Source organism: Canis lupus, chromosome 1 (genome assembly GCF_011100685.1).
Source record: "Canis lupus familiaris isolate Mischka breed German Shepherd chromosome 1, alternate assembly UU_Cfam_GSD_1.0, whole genome shotgun sequence".
Classification (NCBI taxonomy): Eukaryota; Metazoa; Chordata; class Mammalia; order Carnivora; family Canidae; genus Canis; species Canis lupus.
The window spans coordinates 72286202-72313882 of NC_049222.1; the positions used below are offsets into that span (position 1 = coordinate 72286202).

Below are 27681 nucleotides of genomic sequence, written 5' to 3' on the forward strand. Positions count from 1 at the left end.
GGAGCAACACTGGGTAGACAGCACACACAATATTCACCAGGTAATTTCACAATGGAAGCAGTTTTTGTATTTTCTCATCTCATTCTTCTAAGGGATAATAAAACTCCCACTTTCTACAGACAAACATGGATGTGTATCACTTGATTCCTGGGCATTCTTATTTTATAACATCACTTCATCCACCTTATTAGAGTCAACACTGTGGATCCTCTCTCCAGGGCTGACAGGATTGAAACAAGGTGCCTTCAACAAAAATAGAGGGTTACAACCAGCTGACACGAGGTCCTATAGAAGGGCTCAAAGAACAGCTAACACTTCATTTTCTTTCATTATAAGTCATGTGCCTTTAAGATGTTTTAAGATATCAAATCACTATATAACAACCAGTAACCATGTCAGTTTTTCATTTTTTATAGTTTCAGACACATGAGGCTTTTATATTTTTCAAAAATTTGCTGTTTATAAAATAGCCCACATCTAGGGCCAGCAGCCTCTAGGGAGCCTCATCAGCTCATACCACAAGCAATCTCCTCAGGCCCTGCCTGGCACCCAGGCTCCCTCAGCTCTCCTTCCCACCGACAGCATCCTGCAGCTTCCCTTTCTGGATCTTTCTTTCCTGTGTTCCAAGAGGGGCCCTTCTCTCCTGGAGGCTAATCCTTCAGCCCTGGCCTTAAGTACATCCTGCAGGTCCCTTTAGGTCATTCCCCAATTGTCCTCCTGCACTTGAACTCTCCTTCCAGGGCTGGTCTTTCTCCCCCATTATGGTCTCTCTCCCTCACCTCACTACTGCCCTTTACAAAGTGTGCCCCAGCAGCCCTCACCATGTGGTGGTGGCCTGGCCTGGCTTCTGCCTCCACAGGGGCCATAGAGAGGAGAGCCCCAAGACTGCATCAGGGGCCCATCCAGCCCTGTACCCCGAAGGGCACTCTCAAAACTGGTCCACAGCACTTCCAGAGCTAGCCAACTCCAGGAGCAACAGCTCAATGTCAACACCATACTGAATGCAGGAAGACAACTTCTGAGGAAGGGCCCACCACCTAATGGAGCCCAGGACACCCATCAGCTGGGGGTGTCAGCTCTGCTGCCTAACTAAATACAGTAGGAACCAGCCCTGCCAATCTGCAGAGTTACAGGGAAGGAGAGCATTGTGTGTCCCTATTGTGTGTGCGCACTTATAGAGGCCTACTGTTAGAACTCAAGTTTGGGATTGGATTTAAACTAGAGAGACTCACAAAGGAAAGAAACCCTTGAGTAAGATGATTCATTTGGTCCTTAACTTACCCCAGTTGGGTGTTTTTTGTTTTGTTTTGTTTTTTACGATTTTTTTATTCATGAGAGACACACAGAGAAAGAGAAGCGAGAGGCAGAGACACAGGCAGGCTCCATGCAGGGAGCCCAATGTGGGACTCGATGCCGGATCTCCAGGATCAGACCCTGGGCTGAAGGCGGCACTAAACTGCTGAGCCACCTGGGCTGCCCCCCAGTTGGGTTTAACCAACAAACACAACTCCAGCTTAAAGCTGAAGAATTATGAGCACATGAACCTACCAAAATATCTGGTTCATACTTTCATATCTAAGTTTTGCTTCTAAGCAGAAAGGTCACACATCTGCAAAGAGAAACAAAACCAAAGGATCACTGAAAGCCTTTGTCCTCCTCAAATTTTCCATGATGGAAAAATATTTAAAGCCAAGCCCCCCGCCTCTTGAGATGGACTGGAGGGGGGCGTCAAAGCCTGAGGGCTGGGGGAGGCAGAGAGTAAGCCACGTGGCCGGCCACAGAGCTCCCCCCGACAGGCCCCCACCCAGGCAGAGAGTTGGTCTGTTCAGAGAGGGCAGAAGGCAACGAGGGTCCAAACGGACTCTAGGCCGTTTCTCCCAAAGCCAGGAGCTCTGCTAGCTCTATGCTTCAGGGAGGACCTGGAGAAATTTCTCGCCCTTAGTAAACAACCTGTAGCCATCTGGCTTCCAACTGTGGCTCTTCTAATTCACCAGGAAAAATGCAGTTTCTAAACAATGAGCAAAGTTGAGAAAATCAGCAATCAAGTGCTATTCTAATATACAAACAATAAAACTTTCATTCACAAAGAAATTTTTTACATGATGTTACAGACCCCCCCGAAAAGACGATATTAAAGCAAAAACGTGGTAAGTAGCTCACTTTAATATAGTACATTTCTCTTTGTAAAATAAACATTTACTCCCTGTAAAGCCACCCTACAATGAAAAAGAAGGGCTATGTCATAAACCAAAATGTTTGCACAGCAGTGGAGACAGTACACCAGCAAATGTGCTCAAATGCGGTGCCGCACCGCCCCCGCCCCAGCAGCTGGCACAACAGCAATGAGAAGTGTTGTGTGGGTCATTCCACTCCCACCCACAAAGAAATCAAATTAAATTTCACATGGCTTCTAGGCCAACTGTGTTTTAATGCATAAGTACTGAGAGCTTCCGTCACACTATGAGGTGATTAAGAAAAATAAAGGATATGGTTCAGAGCATTATCTCCTGAGAAAGCAGCTCCTCTAAATATAAAGAACCTGCCTTTATTTCTGAGGGTCTAATGGTGCTCACGCCCACAGTTTAACAGTGACAGGAACAGAAGGTTCCTTCCTTTACACAAACAAGGAATTCATGACGGGGTGATTATTTTTCCATAGGGAGACCACCTCAGTATTTTAAAAATTCATTGGCCTCAGAAACTTAGACAAAATAAGACTGGGGTGCGCCAGAGTCATGCGCGTACTTTGTGCGGGAAAGACAACACGACACTGTGAAACTTGAGTACAAAACGTAAAATGCTAAAGGAGATCAGTCAATACAAATGCTATTTGTTAAGGATTTAGAGGTCTGTATTCTTGCTGGAAGATTCCATAGTTGCTGATTACCCAGAAATATACAAAGAAAGAAGTCTACCTGGTATTTTTCCCAGTCAACTTAAGAGCTGAGGGAAGCCACATAACTCTGCATGGTTTTAAAGAGTTTCCACACAGGCTCTTAGAAAGAAAATAAGAATTTTCCAAAGCCACCCTCCTTAGTCTACAAGCAACAAAAAAGCAAACAAACCCGATTCTTCTAGAAGCCCCTTACTGCTGTCACAGGGCATCACTCACTCCTGCCTCCCAGAGGACCACCCACGCAACAGAGCCCCTCCACCATGTCTGCCATGAACAGGACACAGAAAAGGCCAGCTCATCGCTTCCATCAGAATATGTCACCAATGCATCCCACTACTGACCTTCCAAAGCAGGACTCAACATGAGAAACCAGGCACCGCCAACGTCCAAGCCCCACTGCCTGCAGCCCTCCAAAGGCAGGCACCTCCCCTCCCAGCCCAGCTGGCCTGCTGCAGCCACACAAACGCACACGGAGGAGAGGAAGTCTCCGGGAGGCTCCCCAGATGGGGAATGAGCCTGGGACTAAGACAGCCACCGACCAACAGTGGCGTGAGTTCTATTATTACCCCATTATCACTCTGGATCTGTGCCTAAATGAAGCATGCTTCCTCCCCACTGCCATTTCCTTTTATCCTGGCTGGAGACTAAAAGCGGATCAATGGGGGCAATACATATGATGTCACTGCAATTTACAGCAACAGCCTCCCTCCTTCAGTCTGTCTGAAATACACAGAAAGATCAATTCTTCCCAAAAATGGTTAAAAAATGCTTAGGGAGCATTCTTCTTCCAGAAAAGCATTCTCTGCTATATTTGTCTATGTTACTACAGCAGGAACTGTTTACACTGAACAAAAACAGAAGAAATGGGGGAGGGAGAAAAATCAAATTCTCCTGTATGCTGGAGACTTGCTGGCTGAAATTCAACAGAACTAAAGCAGCTGACCTTTCAAAGTCACAGGCTTTTGGGCATAGAGGCACAATAGAGACAGCGGTTCTTTGCCCCTTGGATTAAAAAGGTAATCCCAGAGATACAAAAAGTCTTTTTTATAATTTCCCCAAAGTCTAATAAATTCTTTTCTACTCTTCCCAGAAAACACACACTACATAGCCTCAGGTGCCCCCAGAGTCCACAGCGTGAGAACAAACAATGCCCCTTCACGTACTTTACTCATTAAAAGCAACAGGAACGGACTATAGAACACAAGATGAAGCCTTAACAAATCATCTTTCAGATGGTGCTTTGACCCCAAATAAAATAAATAAAAATCTCTAAGCTATATAAATTTTCATATGATGACTTTTGAAATGGGGTATACAATAAAAAATTTCTCAAAACTTAAGAACTCTCCTTCCTTACAACCCCAAAAGACACACAAAACCCTGATCAGAGTATCAGAACCCCAGTGAAGCTGACCTTACGGACCCCAAACACGAGCCAGAACTATGGTATTCACATCAATGTAGGTATATATATGATCATCTGTCATCAGTCACTTTCTTAATGATAAACCTTTTAAAGTGACAAAAATGAATTTAATAATATGTACACAGGCAAGTGTCTGCCTAAGAGCTGTTGTCAAGATATCATGATATAATTAAAATATTCCTATTCCTAGTAGCTTGTATAGAAAAAAAACAATTGGTTTGAATCGCACTGAAAACTAAACAAAACCTATAAAAAGAACCATCCTCTACATGCTAAAATGAAAACTTAATACATTTTAAAGAACTCCCAAACATAAGAAGTCACAATTCCTATTATTCTGTGGACACAAACTTGATTTACCAACACATGAAAATCACCAAGTAAAATCATTAAAAGTGAAAATAATTTCTTTCAAAATACATTAAGCAATCAACAGACATATTTATCCAGCACAGTTCTTTTTGATTATCACACATCTTTGGGAGTATGTCTGTAATCAAATTTTAGAAAGAAAATTCAAGCAGAAGCAAATATTCATATAATTCATTTCACATGGAAAAAAATTGGGGAAACATTTTGGGAAACAAAAATACACTGGGATCCCTGAGTGGCTCAGCGGTTTAGTGCCTGCCTCTGGCCCTGGGCGCGATCCCGGAGTCCTGGGATCGAGTCCCACATCGGGCTCCCGGCATGGAGCCTGCTTCTCCCTCTGCCTGTGTCTCTGCCTCTATCATAAAAAACAAAACAAAACAAAACAAAACAACATTAAACTCCCCTCACATATATTTCTTGCTATCTTACCATACTACAGAAAGAGTTCCACCTCATTCTATTTAATTAATTATTAAAATATTTTATTTACTTATTCATGAGAGAGAGAGAGAGGCAGAGATACAGGCAGAGGGAGAAGCAGGCTCTTCACAGGAAGCCTGATGTGGAACTCAATTCCTGGACCCGAGATCAAGACCTAAGCCAAAGGCAGATACTCAACCACTGAGCCACCCAGGTGCCCCCACCACCTCATTCTTTTCAACAGTTGCATAGTATTCCATCACCTGGTTACATATCATGTCTATAATCTGATATACAAAACCAGCTGACAGTTTTCACAATAAAGGTGTTCACTTGTTGGACTTAAAGGGGTTGTAAATTAGTATGCAACTAGAATTTTCAGTTACAAAACATTACTACTTATAAGTAGTTAGAAACTCTACCTCATAAAACATCTACTCTTACTCAAAATAAATACATCAGTTATTAAATACAATATTATTAATTTAGGTAAGAGCATTAACTTTAAGGAAATAAAGCCTCCTGTTTAAAAAATCTGCAAATACAAGAAAAGTTAGTATTCTCTGATACTTTCAAGTGTTCCAAATTCTTTAGAAAGCTTTAAATGAGCCCTACATTGAAAATGTCATTAATGTCATGGTAGAGTGAATGGACTGATCATTTAGGAATTGATAGTTTTTTCTTCATGAGTCATGATTTCTTGAGAAGCATAAAATTCAGATCAGGAATTGTCTCCTTCTGGCCCCAAATCAATAATGATCTGGCAGGTTTCTGGGCAAGGGAAGCAAACATGAAGATCCTAAGCACTCTGGCTGTGAATTTTCAACGTGAGTGTTTACAAAGATTCATTTTCCAAAATGTGTAACGACATAAACCATTAACATACACATGGTTATGAAAGTTGACAAGAGGACTGGATTTTATGTAGTTTAAATAATATGCTTTATGTCAGTATATAGTTTGGGTGGGTTATACCTTTTATAAAAGTTAGGGAAATTAAGTTTGCACAGGAAAATGTGACCCTTATCTAATGTGAGAACATGAGAATGATCCATACCTGTAAGTTATGTCAGACACTATGTGCTAATGATGGCATCTTAGTCTCTATGATCGTCACTTTTGGAAGTACCAAAACCAACCCATGGTTCAGAAGTACAGTATATGAACCGCCTGGTCTTTTCTTTGTTTTTCCTGCCTCCAGCTGAAGTGAACTATTTTTCTTAAATCATGTCAAAAACATTTCCCAATAATTTACTTTAATGGAGAGAAGATCTACTTTATGAAGAAATTCAATACTGCAAGCTAATTTAAGCACTGAAATGCATAAATGATTAAAGCACATGCTCTACCAAAGTGCTGAGCTACCTGGAAACTGGGGGTGGGGTGGGGTTATAGAGAGGTCCAGAGTTAGTACAGGCAGAGTCCCTAGCACTAGTGTCACAAGAATTCTGCTGGCATCTCTCTACGCTTAAGTCATAGCAATATTTGAAAATACATATCTCAAAATTTCAGATTTCAATGCTTCTGCATAAAGATGAATGCTAACACCATTAAATATAAGGCATTGGTTCTGTGCATGCAACACTCAAAAATTTCTGGAATCCTACATTTTCCAAATGCTTTGCATATACAAAGCATTGCCTCACACAGCTGCATGCTCAGATTTTCATGTTGTCATTTACAACCTAAATGAACTATCAAATGTTTTTTTCAAGAGAAAAAAACAGTAAATTACAATTTTCATTCAAACTCAGAATTTTTCTCTTCTTTCCTTCACTTCCTATATTACCTCCAAAATGTCAAAATCAGATAGTCTGTGTGGCATTACTATTAAAAATTAAATACTTTAGTAAATAACTGTGTCAACTTTAGACACCCCTTTGTAACATTTGATTGAATATACTTCATGTAGCCCTACAATCCTAGTTAAGAGGGCTCTGTTCCTAGTTAAGAGGGATCTATTCCATGCCTATTCCTATTCTGTGCACAAACGGTGTTCGTAAGCACAAATGTACGTAACCCTTGGGAACATTGTCTAAAAACATTTTTTTCCTCTAAACAACAAGTAGTTAACAAATGGGGAAAAATACTAAACTCTTATTGATAATAACTCTTACCTTATGGACAAAAGCAGGATCCTCTTAAATTTAAACAAAGAATAGCGAGGAGTTCATATAAAACTCTATTTTAATTTCTGTAAAAAGTTTAAGGCAACTCCTTATGGACTGGAAGCTGATACCGCTCATTTCTTGTGCCATCTACCCTAGGCCTGACATACACGCTTATCAAATTCAAACAAAAGACTTAATGTCCAATATAGTAGGTGGAGGTGGTATAGTATGAATGACTGCAAAAATAGTTGTCAGTCAATGATTTGGCGACTTCAACCTACTACAAGAAAACATAGCTACAAACGAAAACTCTAGCCAAAAGTGATTCTCAGTTCTAGACTAAAACTAAAAAAATACCCATGTTCAAATACACCAATTTAAGAAGTTTTACAAGCATTCTGTGTAATAATAGGTGTGGTAGAGGATTCTTATTTCAAAAGCTAATGGTAAAGTAATTGAAATGCCTCTGCAATTGCAATCGACTATTTTCAACAAAATGATGGCTCTATAATGTTGTTAAAGAACTAATAAATTGTATGAGGAGCTGCAACAACCCATCCTCCTCTATGTGCAAAAACTTGATAGTACGTCTAAGAGACCCGCCCTTTTGCTTTCCAATCTTATTAAAACTTGCTATTCAAGATCAAGTTTTCCCAAGTTATCAAAATTACCCCCTAAAAAGAAAGTAAGCCACAAAAGCATCTTAGAGACAATGATACTAACAAGACTGTAAGTTGAGAAAAAGACCAGAAACAGGAGGACAGATAAACCAAGTCACCACTGGCCTCAGCTTAGACATCAACTCAGGTGGGGATAGAGACACACACACTCGAAGTTGTTTTTAAGCACAGAACATAATTTATAAACAGATTTCATTCTTGGGTATTTATTCTGGTCTAGAATGCTAACATTCCATCACTCCTAGTTCCTGCCTTTTCTTCTTCACAGGCACATAGTTAAAACAATAGAAATATCTTTTGGTTAACCTTTATTTTCTAATATTCTTTCTATATTTTCCACCAAATCCAAACAAAGCATGACTTCCACCACATGTCTACAATGTGTTGTGGTTTTTGTCAAAAAGCTGACAAGGAGACATATCCCTAAATATACGTATAGCTAACCACAACTAGGGAGGCATGGTGGGGGTGGGGAAGACGAGGGTGAGGAGTCAAGCTGCATGAGTGAGTGTGGGCAATAAAACAATAAAGTTGTGTTTACTTAATAAAAATACGTTGAGAGTATGGTTCCATTGACTGTCCAACGGCTGAGGCTTATTTCACAGAATAACTTAATGTACATAAAGCTTGTGAGTCACATTTCACTCAAATTCTACACAGTTCTGGATTTGAGTCCAGACATTTTATATCTGGGATTAACTCTGGAAAGTTTTATGAGGAACAGAGCAAAGGATTAACTTGGTGAGGGTCACTTTGACACTTAGAGCAATTCGTATTATTGAAAAAGATATAGATTTAAGAACTTCAAGAGAAAGAGAACAAGTTTCAAGTACTTTCAAGAAATGTTTGCTCCATTTTCAACTTCTTGTCTCTCTCCTTCACCACAACAGCAGTGCACCTGAAGGGAATGAAAGCTCCTACTAGGCCAGTATTCTTTAATGAAGAAAATGCACATTATGTAAGAAGGCGAAACAAACAAGTGAATGGGAAACAAAACCATAAAACCCATGGATGTGAGTGATGCCAGATTTGTTTACCCCCAAATTGCATGCAATGTACAAATGGTTGAATAATTCACGCATTAATGTATTTCCCATCACGACAGAAACCATTTCCAACTAAACAAACTAAAACAGTAAGTTTTATAAAAATGCTCCTTTGGGAGCAAAATGTCCACATTACTGCTAGGAGAGTTTCTGCATAATAATCTTAGAACTACTATGAGCTCCAGCTGGGACTTATGCCTCAGAGCAGCCTCAGGCTGATACCGGAACGGGACATCTGAAATGCAGTTTTGTTTGCTGCCACAAAAATATTTTCTCATGTGAGTTCAAGTACTTGAGAGTCAATCCAACAGAAGTAAGTCTTCAAGGATGCAAACAGATAGTTACTAACCATGGATCTAAAATCCTGGTAAGTCAGAGACCTACCAACATCTTACTAATAGGTGTTGGCATGAACATGATTAAACCTACGATGTGCTTTCTAGTGCCAACCTAAAATCTCAAGAATGTACATGCTATTCCTAATAAACTCCTAAAGAAATTTCATAAAAATTGTAGTTAAGTTTCAGCAGTCTATCTCCTTTATGTATGTGCAACATGCTCATTTTTTAAGAAAACTATTATTTTATTGGAATAATACACTTTAAATTGGGCTCAGAACAACTTTCGGAAGTTACAGGAATTACAGGAAATGTTAAGACATTTCTAAGTTTTGTTTTTTCAATCTTAATGGAAAATAGTCCATTGGAAGAGCGAACTTTTCCTCCCCTTAGTATCCGAAATTATCCATATAAATTAAGTTGGAATTCATTTTTACAAAAAAAGAGATGGCAATGAAACATGGTTTTTATTATATAGATTTCTAAATATTTTCTTTATATAATTGAAACTAAAAATACTTTTAAGGATAGTATTTATTTTCCACACTTTAACAAAATTTTTGCTATTTTTCTTTTACTATATATCTAAGTTACAGCACAATTATAATCTACACAGTCTGTACTAAAAGTGAAGCTTGACTTTTTGAAAAACCAGTGATCACGGATTCCCCCCAGATGAAAAATGGATACACAGATTTTAAAACGACTGAAGGCAACCTCACAGGTTGAGAGCCACTTCTCTGCTGATTTCACAATGTAGGGTCTCTCATCTCGGAGCTTTGTAAGTAATAGCTGAGACGGAAATAAAAAAGGAACAGGCTGCTCCGTCCTGGGCAACCCAAACAAACTTCCCTTTAGAGTCAAAGTTTAAAATGTAGCGCTTTTTTTTTGGGGGGGGGGGGTCTGAATTAGCAGTGTAGCATTAAGTCTACATTTCCATGCATGAACGTTTTGCCAGGAATTAAGAGCCAAGACCAGAACCCCTGTAGATCAGCACACACCCTTGACAGAAGAGGAAAAGGAGAACAGTTCTCTAGAGACGAAGTTAACCTGTGGAACATTTCTAAAGGCGGCTCCGCCAGAAGCAGTAATCTGTTATTCTTTTCCTGATGCATCTGCACTTTGAATAGCTTTCTCGCGCGCACTTTGTTTCAGAACGCACTTTGTTTACCGGTCTTTCTTCCTTGAAGGCTTGCTAAGTAGACCACGCCACACGACAGGGACGCCCGGCCCTCGGACACCCCGGCGGGTTAAAATCTCTACAACTTAAAAAAGAAAGTCTACAACTGCTACAAAGCGCCCGAAGCTCGCGCGAAGCTCTGAGGGCGCCGAGGGCCCACGCCCCGGATCGGGCCGCCGGCGGGGAGCGCACGCGGGCACCACGGCGAAGCCCGCTTGGTGGAAAGACTGAGGTAAGAGGAGGAAGACGCGGAGGGATGTGGCAGACAGAGAGGACGCCGCTCCGATTCTCCTCTCCTAACGAACGCACGCCGGAGGACGGCACCGGGCCCCGCAGCCCTCAGACGCGCCGGGCGGGGCGGGAAGAGTCTTACCTACGGAGGCTGCCGTCCGGGCGCGGCCGAGCCTGGAGTCCGCTCCGACTGCCCCGGCGCCCGCCGGTGCCTTCTGCCCCGCCGCGCGCGCCCGCCCCGCCCCGCCCCCCGCGCCGCGCCCCGCCCCTCGCCCCGCCCCCCGCCGCCAGTCGGGCCGGCGTTCCAAGCGCGCGGCGCCCAGGCCCGACCACACCCCTGGCCCCCGCCCCGCCCCGCCCCGCCCCGCCCCGCCCCGCCAGTCCGCCCTTACCCGGTAATTACTCTAATTAGAAGTCTTAGTCTCAGCAGTTAAACAATGTACAAACCAGTCCCAACACAGCCTGCAATTCAAGTGGCTTTGAGAACAAAGGCAGTCATAGGTGTAGCATTTTTCCTCTAATTGACAAAATGTGAAGACTCTCTCCTTGCACGTTGTACTTAAAAAAGTTTAACCTGTGGTAGACATGCCCCTTCACAAGGATATCAGCATTTCTATGGAAAAACACCAACACACGCCAGCTACACATAACAAAGAAAAAAGAAAAACCACTGTTTAAAAAATATATATTAAACTTGTAAGTTTGGTCCCTCCTGCAGAATTAATGTTTCTAGATCACTTGGAGGAATACGTGAGGCGTACAGAGATGTGGGAGGACTGTTTTCTTACAGTTTATAAATTACATGACTAAAAGGCAAACAAACTACCCCGGGCATCTTTCTAGTAAGCAATCTGCACAATTCTTAACTAGTAGGGGTGGAGGTTGCTAATTGTTCACAGTAACATCAGCTCAATGGCTACCTGCCGGTCCAAGGAGAAAAACACCACACGCCAGCATTCAGTTCCCTAGGTATATGAACAGCTTTAATGCCTAACGACTTGCACCTTCACCAGAAACAACCAGAATATTTCGACAGCACACAACACGCTACTCTTGCTGCCAATCTGACAGCAATCCCAATAGATAAAGGTCACCAGAAGAGATTCCAACAAGAAAATCAAAAATTGCAACCACCATCACCCAGAATATTTCAAAGATTTGAGGAAATTTACTTATCAAGTATAAGGCATATCTTAAAGATAGATATACATCATAATAAAGCCAGAAAGATAAATATGGCCCCAAGTCCAAGGAACCCTCAGAAAGGGATGTGATCAGGCCTGCTTTCCCTAGAAAATTATGAGTCCATTCACAGCTCTTCTGGGTATTAAACTCTTTGTTCTAATTTTAAATGTACACTAGAATTTTCAGAATGAGTAAAATTATAACCATAAAATGCGTTAGAAAAATAAAACAGTCCCTTCTTACTTTACCATCCAGTACTGGCTTGATCTTTAAAGCACTCTGCATCCATTTCAGAAGAATTACTGAATACTCAGAAGTTTATGTGAAAGATTTAAAAAAAAAAAAAAAAAAAAGGCAGTGAACTACTGGAGTAGAGAAATAATAAAAACAGCCACTACCAAAATGCTGCACAAAAGATGTCTTATACATCTCTTCCCCTTTCAATTATCTTTCACCAAATAGATTTTAAGTTTTTAAAAATTTCAGGTAAGTACAGCTTTTAGTTCCATTCCATGCATTTACTAGGATATGCATGAAAATTTCTCCATTTTTAAATGAAGGAAATCTTAACTGTTCACCTTATAAAAAATGAATTTAGTACCTTAGTTCATTACAAAATGGGATTTTTGTTTGGCAGCTGTTTGCCTCTCTAGATGTTAATAGGACAGATATCTGAACACAATTTAGTTTCACTGTAGTAATCATTTAAAAAGTTAATCACTTTTAATAAGAAAATCAACTAATTTCAAGTTAAAACAAGTAGAAAACAAGAAGCAACTGAAACCAAATGGGAACACTTTCAAACTCTAATGTATTTAACTTTTTTAAGAGGTGAAAGCCCTGAAAATAAGATGATATTCTTAAATGCTTAAACTAAGAAGACTAGGTGCCTGGGACATAAAAATAGAGAAAGGACTTCCAAATACTTGTTCTGCAAGTGAAATAAACATAGTGAGCAACTGAGACATAGGAAGAAAACTCCTTCAGAGAAAATATATTTCCCCCAAACTTATCCTTCCAAAATTCCCCACTAAGTCAACATCTAAATCTTTAAATGGCCTTAAAGTCTTTCTTAGCTAGGTTAATCTCTTTGTGTACAAGACAGAACTGCTCCCTTTAAATGTTAACATTAATGAGCTTTACGCACGTTTTCAAATGCGTAAGAACATAAAAATAATTCCGTGTAACTTTTAAAAGCTTCAGTATGAAAAAAACCCATGTTATTTTCCTTCAGATAATAAAACAAATATTCTGAGACAGACAATAAAGAAACTTTACAAAATATATCAAAATGCTTTGTAAAGGTAAACATCTAACAGCCACGCACCCATGCTGTTATTAGCCTCATCGCTGACAAACTTATTTTAACATTTACTTTTAAAAGCAAAAAGCCACTGTCAAGCTGTAGGTCAAACCTGCAATTTTTTTTTTTTTGCAATTTTGTTTTAAATTGAAAGGTAAAAACCAAGAGTTAAGATAAAATATCACATACCATCACAAAAGTATCTCCACTGAAGATCTAGTTTTCAGCATCAGAGATTTCATTTCCCGTTGATTCCAATACTACTTGCTCAAGCTATCATTAGAGTTACCATTTCCCCTTTTGGAAGTCATATCAATAGCCCTACCCCATGAAATTATTATTATGATTTTTATTTTTTTAAAGAAGCCATATCTAGGAAACCTGCCCTCCCCCACCCCTTTCCTAAGTGGAGCCAGTCCCCTGCCGGCCAGCGCTACGGAGCCACCAGCGCAGCACACAGCACTCCCACCTCTCCTCAAAGCAGGGGCAGTGACACCTTGCCAAGGCTTTTCAAAAACAAATCCCCAAATACCACTATCAATTCCACAGGGCCCGCCCAGCGTGCTGCCCTAAATACAAGGGTCTCGCTGCGTGCTCTCAACCAGCTTCACTTAAGTTTAAAGACGGGTAGAACTACACTGACCTCTGTCCCTGGAGCACGTTTGTCTCTGAAAAGCAAAGAATGATCTAATTAGAAGCACAAGGACAACAGATTAGGAAGGGTTGGGGTGGGGGGAGTAAAGCACCTAGCCCTCTGGAGACTACGGCGGTTGCGCAGCGATCAGTGGCTGAACAAAGCTCTAGGGGCCGGGGCCGGGGCCGGGGCGAGTGCGCGCGATCTCTCCATCATAAGCGAGAAGCCCTGCGCCTGGGGAAGCAAGCACCAGGGCCCACCAGGAAGGCGCAGGCAGGCCCCAAAGGGAAGACGAACAAGAGGCATTTAGGGACTCCCAGGAGTGCTTAAGTGCCTGGATCTAAAGCCTCGAGAGCGCCTAACCCAAGAAAGTTTCCACCGAAGCAAGTCGTGATCGTCCTCCCCGCCCGAGACTTCCCCGCGCCCGCCGCCAAGCCCCAGGTCGGGTCCGCTCCCGCGCGGTGTCAGGGCGGCCTCGCAGTCCACGCGGGGCACAGGGCGCAGGGGTCACCCGGCGGAGGGCGCGGGCGGGGCGCGGGGGCGCCGGGCTCCCACGGAGGGGGCGATGCCCCGGCCCCGCCCCCAGCCCCCGGTGTCACAGGGCCGCATCCGGACCGGGGTCTCTTGACTGGTGCCGGGGTGAGACCGTCTCTCTTTAAAAACAGCGTCCTTCCCTCTGAATACAAACACCAGGCAGTAGGGGCACCTTGAGCTGTTAAGTCACCCAGAACCCGGGTCTACCCACCTAGTGACCTTGGGCAGTAACACTGCGACTTCATTGTCTCCAATCCCAAAATAACTACCCAGCTCTCAAGGGCATCAGGAAATTGTGGGCGCGCTGTCGGGATAAGGACCCACTCTGGTCCTGGGCATGAATTCACAACGGCCCACCCTCCTGCATGGTCCTCAGGGACCCACTGTGGTTACTGACGCCGGTGACCCTACCCAAGTACCCACCATGGGTAAACCAGCTGCCGCCACAGCAGCTCTCCGTTCCCCACCCTCCCTGCCGCGCGCCTCGCTCTCTTTGTGCCGGCGGGAGCTGGATTACAGACCTACATGTCCACCCCCACCGGGACAGTTTTGATTATGTACAACTCTGATCCCTGCCTTCTCTCCCCTCTGTTCTCTGATACAGTGGCCTGTAATGCCCCAATGTGTATCATTCAATACACTGTTTCAGTTCCAATCCTCTCAGCCCTTCAGACTTTTTTCTGCACTCAAACTGATAGGAATTGCTAATGCCAACCTGGACTGCCCTCTGATTCTCCTAATCACTTCAGGGGCTACCTTTTTCAAGAATTCTTCCAGCAACAACTCATGCTTTCTGGGCTTTATTCTCTCACCCATCTGAGTGCTAGCTGTGCACAATGACAGTGTGATTGATCTCCTGGAAGGCCGCTGCCTTTTCTTTCAATCTCCCCACTTCCAGCACCCAGCACAGCCAATTTGGAATTAATGTAACCTGTCTTGTAGCAAGATCAAAGTTTCAATCTTGTGCCCATTAGCACTGATTTTCGTAAGTAAAATGATGAAAATCTGTTACAATAGGATCAACTTTAAGAGACAAGTGAAATACACTTTTGTTTTTTTTTTTTTAAAGCCTTACACCATTAATTTCACAGGCAAAGAAAGCCATTACAGGTAAATGTAATATCTACTTCAGGGACATTTTCTACTAGGAAGCTGTTGACAGCTTAACCACTGCAGCTCTGCTTTATGCAAATGCAGACGGTACTTTTCTCCCAGAGAACTTCAAACATTTGTGATCTCAGTTGACTTTGCCATGGCATTGCAAACATGAGCACACACCACCCAGAGCCTTACAAGAGATGGCTGGGTAAAGGGGACACACAAAAGCCACGTAAGACACAAAAAATGCTTAAAACTATGTAAAATTTTTACAGATGTGAGCACCAAAAAGGATGTTTATAGTGTTAAAAATAGACTATCATTTTTCTTGGAGGTTTTCCTATGAAGTTAGGTGTTAATAATTAAAGCACAAAAAATTAATTCAATTATTCTTAAGTCAATAAAAATATAATTGGATCATTCTTTTGAAGAGAGAAATGCCATTTCCCCCAAAACTAAAATTATAAATATTTGTATGTCAGACTTAAAATTTCTCTTTATATTCAGTAACTGACATTAGATATAGTATATATCTATATATAGATATAGTAAATAGGAACTCATTTAAGCCAAAAATATGGATGACCTTTTCTACTGTTATACCGTGTGTACATGTACATATATATGTAATTTTTACAGATAGTAGTTATAAGAAACCTTAGTAAGAAGCTATGAAAACCCACTTTAAAAAAAAAAAAAAGATTCATTTATTTGAGAGAGAAAGAAAAGGAGAACATGTATGCTCAGGGGAAGGGGCAGAGGGAGAGAATCCTGAAGCGGACTCTCAGGATTAAGAGCCTCAGGACTCTGAGATCATGACCTGAGCCAAAATCAAGAGGTGGCTGCCTCTTAAGCCATCCAGGAGCTCCGAAAACGCATTTCTAATGCTACACAGCCTGTATCTGTCTACTATCTAACCTTATGAACTCCCAATTCACTAACCTTTACCTCTAGTGTGGTAAGCAGGATAATGGTCACGTCCCAATCCCTGGAACCTGTGAGTACGTTAGGTTACCTGGCAAAGGAGAATTAAGGTTGTTAATCGGCCAATTTAGAGATGGGATGATCCTGGATTATCCAAGTGAGCCCAATGTAATCACAAGGTCCTTTTATAAGTGAAGAAGGCAGGCAGGGAACAGAGAACCAGAGAGCAGTGTGAGAAGGACTGGCTCAGCCTTGCTGGTTTTGAAGGTGGAGGTAGGAGCCGTTAAGTCAAGAACTGTGGGGACCTCTGGAAGCTGGAACAGGCGAGGAAGTAGATTCTCCCACAGAGCCTCCAGAAAGGGACAAAAAGCCTGACACCTTGAGGTTAGCCCAGTGAGATTGATTTTGGACATCTTACCTCCAGATAACACAGATTTATGATCTATAGTAAGTCCCAGAATTAGTGATAATCTATTACAGCAATAGGAAACTAATACATCTGGGTTCCAAATTCATCTTACAATCAACCCCGCTGCTGCTTAACATGTGAGGAAAATAAAAACATCCTTTAAAGACTCTCAGCCACACCTGCACTCTGATTGGTTTCCTTCTAAGGGAAGACTTTCTTCCAGGTCCCTCCCCTCGTCCCCAAGTACACAGCTTCATAGGGAATTTCAGGCTTGATTCTAGGGGCTGAGAAGTTTGTTGGGGTCGTCAGGCTGAGCTGAGAAGAAATCTGGATAGGAGGTCTAAAAGCCCTTTTGGGTCTGGTTCCTAACTGCTTCACTGCTTTTACAGTGCCACGGAGGCCAGGGCAGGGCATGTCAATGAAACAAAGGACAAACATGAAACAAAACGCCATGGGCAACCACGTCTTGATCAAATATAAGAGCGATTCAAGTTAATAAGTAACATAACCCCACCACCTTCTTCATGGCTTTAATTATTACAGCCAGTAAAAAATATTCAGGCCATCCCTGTTTAGTGATGTTTTATTTACCCCTAAAGGCTAAAGTCTTCATTAAAAGCAGAAGAGTTGTGTTCAATTCAACACATATGGTGAGATCACAGCCCAGTTTATTGTAGTTTTTTGAAGTGTCCTCCCCCACCCTCCAAACATACACAGCTGAGGACTCGGGATACACAGCACTGCAATTACAATTGGGCCATGTCAGATTTTACATTACGACATTGTAACTGATTGAAAGCACAAACTTATTTCTGAATAGTTCCCTGCATTTTCTATTTTTCTAGCACAAATCACTCTTTTTCCTGGGGCTATTTCCTCCAGTATTTAAGGGGTACAATGTTGTTGGGGGGAGTCTTCTTTCACTCCCAAGATGTGCTAAACCTGGCCAAGTTCCTGAACAGCACAGGGCCCTGCGTTTGGAGGAGGAAGGGCTAAGAGGCTGGAGCAATCCACGTGTCCCCAAGATCAGTGCCACTGCTTTCTTTTGTTCACGATGCACAGACTTTATCATGGAATTGCCCAATTATGATGTTTTCCAAAGTTCACACTATTATGTTTTCCAAGGAGAAACAACCAGCTTTATTTTTCCAAGCAAACTCTTCACTGGGGGAGGAAGGGCAATTCTTTGTCATGTCCTATATTAAAAAAGCAATTTTTTCCAAGTGTACCTCACTTGGGTCAATGTTTTTAATATCTTTGGGTCTCTTTTGGCATTATGTCTGTGGAGCTGAACTGGATGAGAGGAGCAAGGATCATATCAAAATTAAGACCTTGCCACCCGTCCCCCCAATAAAAGAGGAAGGCTGAGGTGCGGGTAGTTCAGTCATGAATGGCCTCACCTCCATGAACATGTAACCGAAAGGGAACGAGAGAATGGGAAAGCATGCCTCACCAGTAGATGTCTCTTGGAGCACCTGGTCAGAAGTAAGTGAAGGAGAGCTCTGTGTTCTTCTCTCTAATCTCAGGGATGGAGACAGGTTCTGGAGAAGAAATGGAAAATGTGCAGCCTCAAGCAGTGGGAGGCAACCCAAAATGTAACAACACACCTGTGCCCGGGGCCATGATATTTTTCCTTTAGAATAAAGTACTTATCATATTCCTGTACAGTGGTCTAAGGCTGAAAATTAAACTTGGCTTTGTGTTTGATCTTTTCTTTTTTTTTTTTTTAAGATTTTTAAAATTAATTTGAGAGAGGGAGAGAGAGCACACACACAGGTGGGGAGAGGGGCAGAGAGAAAGCATCTCAGGCAGACTCTACACTGAGCATGGAGCTCAACACAGGGCTGGACCCAATCACCCTGAGATCATGACCTGAGCCAGAATCCAGAATCGGAGGCTTAACCAACTGAACCACCCAGGTGCCCCTGACCACCCATTTTTATTAGCAGAATTGCACCTGGTGAAATACAGCCCTCCTTGGTCTCTAGTTCTCAGAAAATCATTCCTGATAGCAGTGTAATTCTAAAGGGGGGAAAAAAAACCCAGAGGAGGCTGGGCATTAAATTTTACAAAGCACAGGGAAGTAACGGCTGTTGATTACGTAGGGATGATTCCTATCAGAAAGGCACAAGCCTGTGGGAAGGGCTCGGGGAAGCAGAGCTCACTGGGGAAGCTGTGGCCTCAAAGTTGCCTGACCCTGGTTTCCTCTCCCCTCTTGCAGTCTTCTGGGGCTCAGGAGAAACCACCCTCCACCTGCTGCTGCTGGTGAATGAGGAGAGTTAACAAGGCCTGGATTTCCACTTCTAGCCCTTCCTACATGCCCCTGATGCTATTCTTATTATACTCCCAGAATTAAATTAAAATAGCATCCTTAACATGCTTTAGTTCTATGGGAAAAGGAAATATATCAATCATAAAACTATAAAAATTTAATATCCTGAAAACTGTTTTCACAAACTCAGAAATAAAAAATAGTATCACCAATCTTATTTAGTCCGCTGTTACAGATCACTGTTCTTGATGGTAAACCAGTGGCTACTGTAAAGATCTTTAAAAAGTAGTAACATGAAAAATGAATGAATGGCAATGACAAACACCATGTCCAGAGCAGGGGTAAACAAATTAGTAAACTCCTAAGTTGCTTCTGTTGTACAGCCTGCCCTAAAAGCCTTTTAGAAGAATTTTTAAAGTAAAATGTTGTGTTCTGATTGTAGGATAGGACTTACTTGAAATGGGACCCAGTTTTTAGTGAAGCCACAAATAATTAGCACTGAAGACACAGCCATGTAAAAATATATGAATTATTGTTTCTATTAGTAATACATTGATTATTTGCAAAAATATGATTCTTAACCCCACCAAGTGCAATTTAAGTCACTTCATTTTGTGCTGTGAAAAAAGAGTATCTTGTGAACACCTCCTCTAAATTCAGGAAAAAAACAAAGATGGCAGGATGTCTGACTTCCTCGTTACAATAGAGTGCACTCAAGTAACTTGTCTGTCTAGAGGCACAAAGGTTAGAACCCCACTGCCAGCTAATCCCCAAAGTCCTGAACGTTGCAGCTACTGGACAGAAGAAATCCAATTTTTAAAAAATTTTCTCATAAACCTTACTTTTTAACCTCTAGTATTACCTTTATTTGGACCTTTCCCAACTGATCCACAGTCCTCAAGATACAGACTCCCAAAGCGCATAAAGCAGCCTGGCAGATCCCCTCCCACTCTCCATGCCATTATACTATTAAGTATTTAAAGGCCTTGGACAAATCCCCACAGGTGTCCCATTCAACTCCTGTCTGTCCAGTGGATCCACACTAACCCTGCTTTCAAACCTAGAGCTGGTAGCTCTCCACATAAATCTAAACAGTGCCTGGTCTAACAAGATCACGTAGATTGCCAGATTTATTGGCAACTTAATTAAACCTGCCTCGGTCTATAAACTCCCCACAGTTATCTTCAAGTCCAAATCTCCAACAGCAACTGTAAGCCACCCCAGCTCTGGGACTGCTCCTATCATCTCCCTCCCGGGGGCAGTGGAGGCACCGATCCATCCAAACAGGATTCTAGGAGTCCTGAGAGTCGGTTCAGGAAAAGGGGAGACAAGCATGCAGGACCCATTCAGCGAGAAAACTTGCTGCTGTCAATAAAGGAGATCTACAACTTCTAACAATCTTAATGCAGGAACAATTAAAAATACAGGAAAAGAAATATCCCTTAACAACAGAAACCATTTCCATGAAGATATCCCTTCTCTTGCAGGGGAACTTGGAGGCAAAATACCCAGTTTGTTTGTACTGTGGAAATATTGGTCATCTTGCAACAAAATAAATCTTCATTTCCTAGATTTAAACACTAGAATTTCTACATAGCCAGGTAGTGGCCTGGATTTGTTTGCTGTAGTCACTCAGAGTTGTGGCAAACAAGGGTTATGTCTTTAGGCTATCATTTTATACAGAGCTTTTTTGATTGGGGAGGAGAGGGAGGAAGTGTGTGTATATGTTTATATTCAGATTTAAAAATTTGTGCAAGTTGCCTAGAAACCAAAGCACAGAAGAATTCACAGCCTGATGCATGCTAAATTGCAGCTGCTGGAAACAGCATGTTCTCCCAACCACGCTCTGGGCTGGGCTCATTCCTATCTATCTCTGTCATTCAAGGTTGATGGTATCTAGTCTTCTAGGGAGCTTGGTTTAGTTATTCCATCACTTTCAATGAGAGAAATCAGTGTTTTATTCACCCTGTCTGAATGCACTTAATGCCCCAGTGCATTATGTCTCTCTCCTGTGTCAGGAAAGTACACATGTGTAGCTTGCCATGTGAGAGATACAGGCCTGAATGGCAGAGAACTTGCTTGACACACAGCGAGAATGGATGGAGGGGAGGTTTCTCACATAAAAGCATTCCCCATACTGAGCAACTTTCACCTAAAGAGCTCCATGTATTTTGTACAAATCTGAGGTGCCAACACTCCCCACCATGTCACTACACTCCTGGGCCACATTCTGCAAGTGGCGGCTCAGTCAGAACCCTGGTCAGAATCACTATAAATCAACAAGTGAAGCCAGATAACTGTTAGGGATTTGTGAGCTTGTTCTGCCAGGTAATGGGCTACACTATGCAGATAAATCACTTAAAATGTTGCCATAGTTCTGGGACTAAGCACTTCCAAGTGTGTCTGAAGGCTTGCAGAGAGGGCAGATGAAAAGAACAGCACTTGTGGGCTTTCTAGTTTAGCAGACTGGACGTTTAACCATCCTAAAATGCTCTGTCCCAGTCCCTAGGCAATCTCCTAGAGGCACTGTGCCCAGAACAAAGATGATGCCTTATTTACCCCACAAACTTAGTAGAGAAGAAATGCGAATATCACAGGGGAAAAAATGCAAGTTAAATCTTGTAGAACACCTGAATTCATCAAGCTTTGGTACCCAAGATGCTGTGTTTTTTATACCATAATCTCAAACAATAAAACCCCGCATACCCTTTATATCGAATGTGGCAGTACTCCTGACGACTTTTAGGTGCCAAGGACAAAAATATCTTCCATAGTTATTTGCACAGCCTATCATTTCTGTCAATGAACTCCAATAGGACTTCTAGTAAAATAAATGAGGATGACTTCAGAAAAATTTCCTAAGATAAAATGGTTAGAGAATGATAAAGGAAAATCTCATTTTTCAAGTCACAATAAAGGCAAACAGGCAGATGAAAAAATACATTATTCCTGAAACCTCAAAAAATAGTTATTCATAGCCAAATTACCAACACCGTTCTGAAGTCATGTTATGTTGGTAAAGAACTCTGAAAGCCTCTATGGCTTTTCATATTTCATATTTCATATTTCATATTTTCATATTTCAATTTTCATGCCCACAATTAGGCTGGTGACACCTCACACATCTGTGATGTTCATACTGAACAGCAGCATGCTTCGAATGCAGAGTTTAATAGATGCTACCACTTTCTGCTAGTGGCACATTCAGAATGCATGACCTGCCAAACTGCAATGAGTATCTGATCCCCTCACAGGTGAACTGGCAAGGGATGACATTCAAGGCCCTGACTGCTAAGGTGAGTGTGAGGTCAGGCTGGAAGGAGGAGATCTAAGGGCCCTGAAATCTCCCCCTAGAGGAGAGATCTAAGTCAGCCCCCCCCCCGCCCCGTCCCCGCCCTCTGGCTGACTTCAAGTCTGGCATCTCCAGGTCAGACATGGATTTCACAGGACAGCTTTCCTCCCCATCTCAGTCATGTCATGTCCGGTGACATGTGAAACAAACTAGCGTTTTCCCCAGGTTAAAAAACAAAAAACAAAAAATCCCCACCATTCTGATACCTGCTGAAAGGCATGCAACGCCACACTGTTGTTTTTAAGAGCAAGTAAATACATATTTTATTTTATGGCCAATAATGTATTTAAGATAATTAGGGAGCAAGGAAAGCTTTCTACAAAAATATTAAATATATTTATGAGGGATGAAAGACATTCCCCTACCTTCCATTATGATTCCTGTCATTTTATGGGTTGCTGCTCTTAGAATTTTATTTAAAACTTAGGATTTTTTTTCATTGGTGAGCACTGAAAGCAAGTAGGGCCTACCAGATAAAGATAAATTCCATCTTCATGAATTACAACTTCAAATAATAAAATCAAAAGATTATATTTCATACTTTCAAATAACTAAATTAAAATGTCCTTTAGAGAAACCAGTGGTAAAGATCTTGAAAAAGCAAGCACTGGAAGATTCCAACTGCCTTCAAGCTTAGAGAAGCTTAGACTTACAGGAAATGTGCTCGCAGAGAATCACAGGTGCATCCTTATATAGGAACCCTTGAATACAGCAAGAATTCTTACAGACCTCTCAATTACTAGACAGCAAAAATCTGGGGAGATTTAAAATGGGAATATTTGTACAATCCTTCATATAAGAGAAAACTCACTATGACCAATATCATAGCAGCTTCTCCCTCTCTGAGGTCTGCCATCTCTCATACTCACTTTCTGGATGAAACATCTAAAAGCGTGTGGTAGGAAGTGAGTCTGGGTGAATGAATGATGAAGAGGCAACTTGTCTTACTGACAGACCAGCTATGCCATTCAGCAATTTCTTAAAAAATATATTATATGAATCTGGTGTCAAAGGTATTAATTTTAAAAAACAGCAAAGTGCCAGTACAAAGGAAATTCCTTAGAGAGTTACTACTGTTTAGATCTTCAAGACATTCATACTACTGGTCCTCAACTTGAGACGAACTGTTAGCTCTGGTTACTGACTGTGCCCACAGGATGCATTATTGGGGCAGATTTTAAAAATATGTCAATAATTAATGTCCAGTTTCAGGAAAAAAATGATGTGTGATTCCTGTTAGAAATGCTTTTCTTCCAAATTATTAAATAAAATGCTAGCAGTATAGGATGTCTTCCCACTTCTCTCCTAGGTTCATAACAAAACCAGAAACATATCAATCAATCCAATCCAATCCAACCATTAGCTAGAATCAAAGCAAGGCCTGCTCATCAAGCTCCTCTTTCTAGAGATCCATATTACATCACTGCAACAGTATGTGCTTTCTCTCAGTGTGGCTCATGTCAAATCAAGGACTGTCAGTTGATCAGAATTGAAAGCATAATTGTTCCAACCTTTCTCCATTAAAAAACATGAGGATATTTACATCTTCCAAACAAGTTCCTTTAGCCACATGAAAACTGAGGAGCCAAAAAAGGCCTCACAGGCCCCAGTATATGGCTTAAGGAGGAAATTATTAATACCCAAGTAGAGTTTCAATACTAAGCCCATCTTTACTTTTAAATGGTTTCACCCTCACCCCTCATGCCATTTCTGCCCCATTTACCATCTTAAATTATAAGGAATATGGCATCAAATTCTCTCATTTCTGTGATCTGTCAGAGAACTCGGTTTGTATTGACCAGTTCTGTTCTTTCGTATCCCGATGATATTCTATCAAATTGACCTATACTGCAAGGAAGGAGAAAATGGGGGTGAAAAAGTATGATGCTGTGGGTTTCTGGACCTCTTTTCCTTTATCAAGGATCCACTTTATGAAGATACTTGTCTAAGCTGTTATTCAAAAGTATAGTAAAAATAAAATTGAAATAATCGCTACTTACATCCTGACTTTGGAGCAAGAAATAAAAATATGACTAAGTTTCAGATATAACTGAAAACCTAGGTTTTCATAAATGTATCAAGAACAAAACAACATGAATGTCAGGACTTGGAACCAAATCTCTAGAAGGAAGACAAAGCAAGACATGTCATCAACAGATCATCTAGAAAGCAATTTTCTCATTTTTGGTGGGAGAGCTGAACACAGGTGACAGCAAAACAGGGACAGAGAACATTCATTTTATAACCACTATTTGGTTAAGCAAATGAGGTGGTTGGATATTATAAATTTTTATGCAGAGTATACCAAACTTAATGGTGTACACACAGAATTTTGGGCATTTATTTTAATTTTTTTTGAATTTTGGGCATTTAACTTTTGGCTATACAATACGATTTTTACTATGTCTTATGTAGAATCATTATGTAATTCATACTCTATTCCTATTTCTGGAATGGCACAAAATAAAAACAAACAACAGCATTGTGATTTGCTGAATCACATAAAGCTCATATTTCTAAACGTCAAATATTTCCAACGTGGTCTTTTTGGTGAAGGGCATATTAAATAAGCTAACTTTAGCATTAACTAAAGCATCATATAATTAAACAAGCATTTCATTCCCAAAGATGGGGAAACTTTGAGTTACGGTATTGTACCTTTAGGAAGTCTCTGTGAACAAGAAGAATCATCGGTCGATGGAGAGATGAGCACACATACATGTAAGCCCATCAGTTCTCCCGGTTGAACGTCACCTATGGTAGAACAACTGGGCTAGAGTGAAAGGAGAGGGAAACTGAACAAGGACACAGTACAGGAGGGAAAGGTGGGGGGTAAGAGATGAGGCACTGCAAGGCCATGAGGCACTTAAACTGACAGATTGGGGAGAGACCAGCATCAGCAAGAGAACAAAGGTATCAAAAGAAGAGGTGAAATGAGGACGCATAAGGCCGACAACTTGAATGTGCCAATCTCTGGCTCCCGCAGGAGAGCATGGCCTCGGAGACCAGCAGCTTGCGCAGCGGGGCTGTCCTTAGCTTTCTCTGCTGACTGAAGTTGCAGGCACCTTCCCTCAAACCATGTAAGGTGCACCTCCAACTCCATTGTTTTTTAATTGAAATCTTAGAAGTCCACGTTGGTATTCTGAAAATGGCCATTCTGAAGATTTTGTTTTGATAGAGAAAGAGCACAGGCCAGAGTGGGGAGGGACAGGAGGGCCCAACATGGGGCTCGAACTCATGACCCTGAGATCAGGACTCGACGACTCACTGTGTGACTGAGCCACCCGGGAATCTCTCAGGGCAGCACAACCTAAAAAAATCAGCAGTAAGGCTGTTTTGTCAGAGCCCAGAAGTGGGAATAACTACAGACCACCTTGCCCTGACTTGATCTAGTCACGTACTTAACCGATGGCTTCAGGGAATGTGTATCTATTCCTCAGTAACACCGACTGCTTCCTGGTGGTCAGTGGCAGCCGCTGGCGCGTCCAGGCCTGGACCCTTGGGGAGGCCGAGCGAGAGGTGCCAGGGGGACAGCACCTCTGCTGCCTGGTCCCACTGCACAGCTCCCCTAAGGGTGAACATCGCTGTTTCTCAGAGGACAGAGAAAAACAGCTCCTCATTTCACCCTGTGGCTTCTGTGTCAATAGAAATACCTTTCAGTGGCAGAACTCACTTAACTGAAAACATACCCAAGAGGCATGTTCTAAAACCAGTGCTGTAGGGCTTGCCTGTTTCCCTGGAGGTGAAAGCCCACTTTGGCCCTGAAGGGACAGGCCTCCTGTCAGGCCGAATGGCTCCCCCGTGGCTGGGCAATGCCCAGCCAGCCTGGTGTCCCAGGAGAGACAGCGCATGCACCTCTGGCGCCAAGAGGGTGACCCAAAAAGGCAGGGCATGCTACCAGAAGCAGTTGGCTCTGGCTGGTCAGGACCAACAGGGTTTTCTCAGATAGACACGACAAAGGGTGTTTCCAGCCCCCTCACCGTCACACTGGAGGGTTTCTGGGCCTCCACACATTAGCCTGATATCCTTGGACACGTGCCTTCTGATGAGGCCCCTTTCCATATCATCGTTGACACAATGGAATGAGAGAAACCACAAAGTATGAAAAAAACTACAGGGGACTGAGCAATTTATTCATGACCCCTGTAAGCACTGGAAAAAGATGTCTTTACCACAAACACATGTTATCAAAAGAGAGGGCAGGAGGCTGTGGAACATGAGAGCCCCTTGGTGTGGCATAAGGTCCACAACAGGAGAATCCTCTGGATATCTGGGACAAGTCGAAAGATGGAGGAGCACATAGCATTCACTTGTCAGAACGGATATATATTTCCAAAAATGATCCTTAGTGACATGACCCCGTAACAGTTTGGGAAGCCCATGTTTTAATTCTCCTACCCTCTGGACACTGGGCTGGAAAGAAGATTCAAGATGCACAGGAAAGCTTCTGCAATTCTTTGGTTCCTTGTGGGATGAAGCCAATATACCCCTTCACAAGCGTGCAGCTCTGACCTCCTGCTCCACCAGCTGGCTACTGTCAGGGCCTGGGCAAAGAGCTAAAGTCCTGGCCTTTGATGGAGGATGAGGTCTCAGGCAGGTATCAGCTGTAAAAAATTTCTGAGGGACTTACTTTCTTCTCACATTAAAATGATGACCCATATGACATCATGTTCTGGCTCCCTGGTTGGCATGCCCAACCAGAATGTCCTGCTACTGGATGTTTGTGACAAAAGAGAGCCTACCTAAGATTCATGACATCCCTTTTAAACTAAAAAGAACAGATGCACGAAGAGCAGAAGTAGACAGATGCACTGACTCCATTTCATTTAAGTCAGTACTGGTAAATGCAGAGAAATCTATCAATTGCCAAAAGAGTTAATGCTATTCACCCGCACAAATTGTGTACGACATTTGCTTTGTGTGGTAAGGTTACCAGGCCCATGGTGTATGCCTGCACACCCCAGGGATAAACTGAGCACTGCAAATGCCAGACTTTCCACTAGCTTGGGACAAAGCCTCTGGAGGAGTTTTCACCAACGTAGACAGCAAGATAGCCAGAGCAGCCAGCATGGCTGCACAAAAAAAACAAAAATACCAAAGAAGGGGCAAGGCATCAGTTATGACCCCTTTCAGGACTCAATTATACTGCTCTGAAGTTAAGGTTTTTGCATTTTAATAGAAGCCAGAAAAGACAGGCAAGGCTGTGTAACTGCTATTTCTTAGAAACAAGTTGGGAGTATCAATTTCAGCATTAACTCTTGAAGTAGAAT

General features: G+C 42.1%; 1 protein-coding gene across 49 annotated transcripts in view; it reads right to left on the reverse strand.

Moving 5' to 3' along the window:
- Positions 1 to 27681, reverse strand: part of C1H9orf3 (aminopeptidase O (putative)) — a 332909-nt gene that overhangs the window by 23395 nt on the left and 281833 nt on the right. For 24 of the 49 annotated variants that reach the window (XR_005353979.1, XR_005353984.1, XR_005353986.1 and 21 more), the window contains one exon: positions 18241 to 18328. The exons of 18 other annotated variants lie outside the window; for them this stretch is intronic. Coding sequence is in view for 16 of the 31 variants with exons in the window: in XM_038526871.1 (XP_038382799.1) it covers positions 18241 to 18328 (88 nt within the window). In the remaining 15 variants the exon portion in view is untranslated. Of the gene's footprint in view, positions 1 to 1548; positions 1610 to 16396; positions 16470 to 18240; positions 18329 to 27681 lie in introns of those variants that run through there. 7 more of the 49 variants (XR_005354002.1, XR_005353999.1, XR_005353996.1 and 4 more) reach the window with 5 other exon arrangements.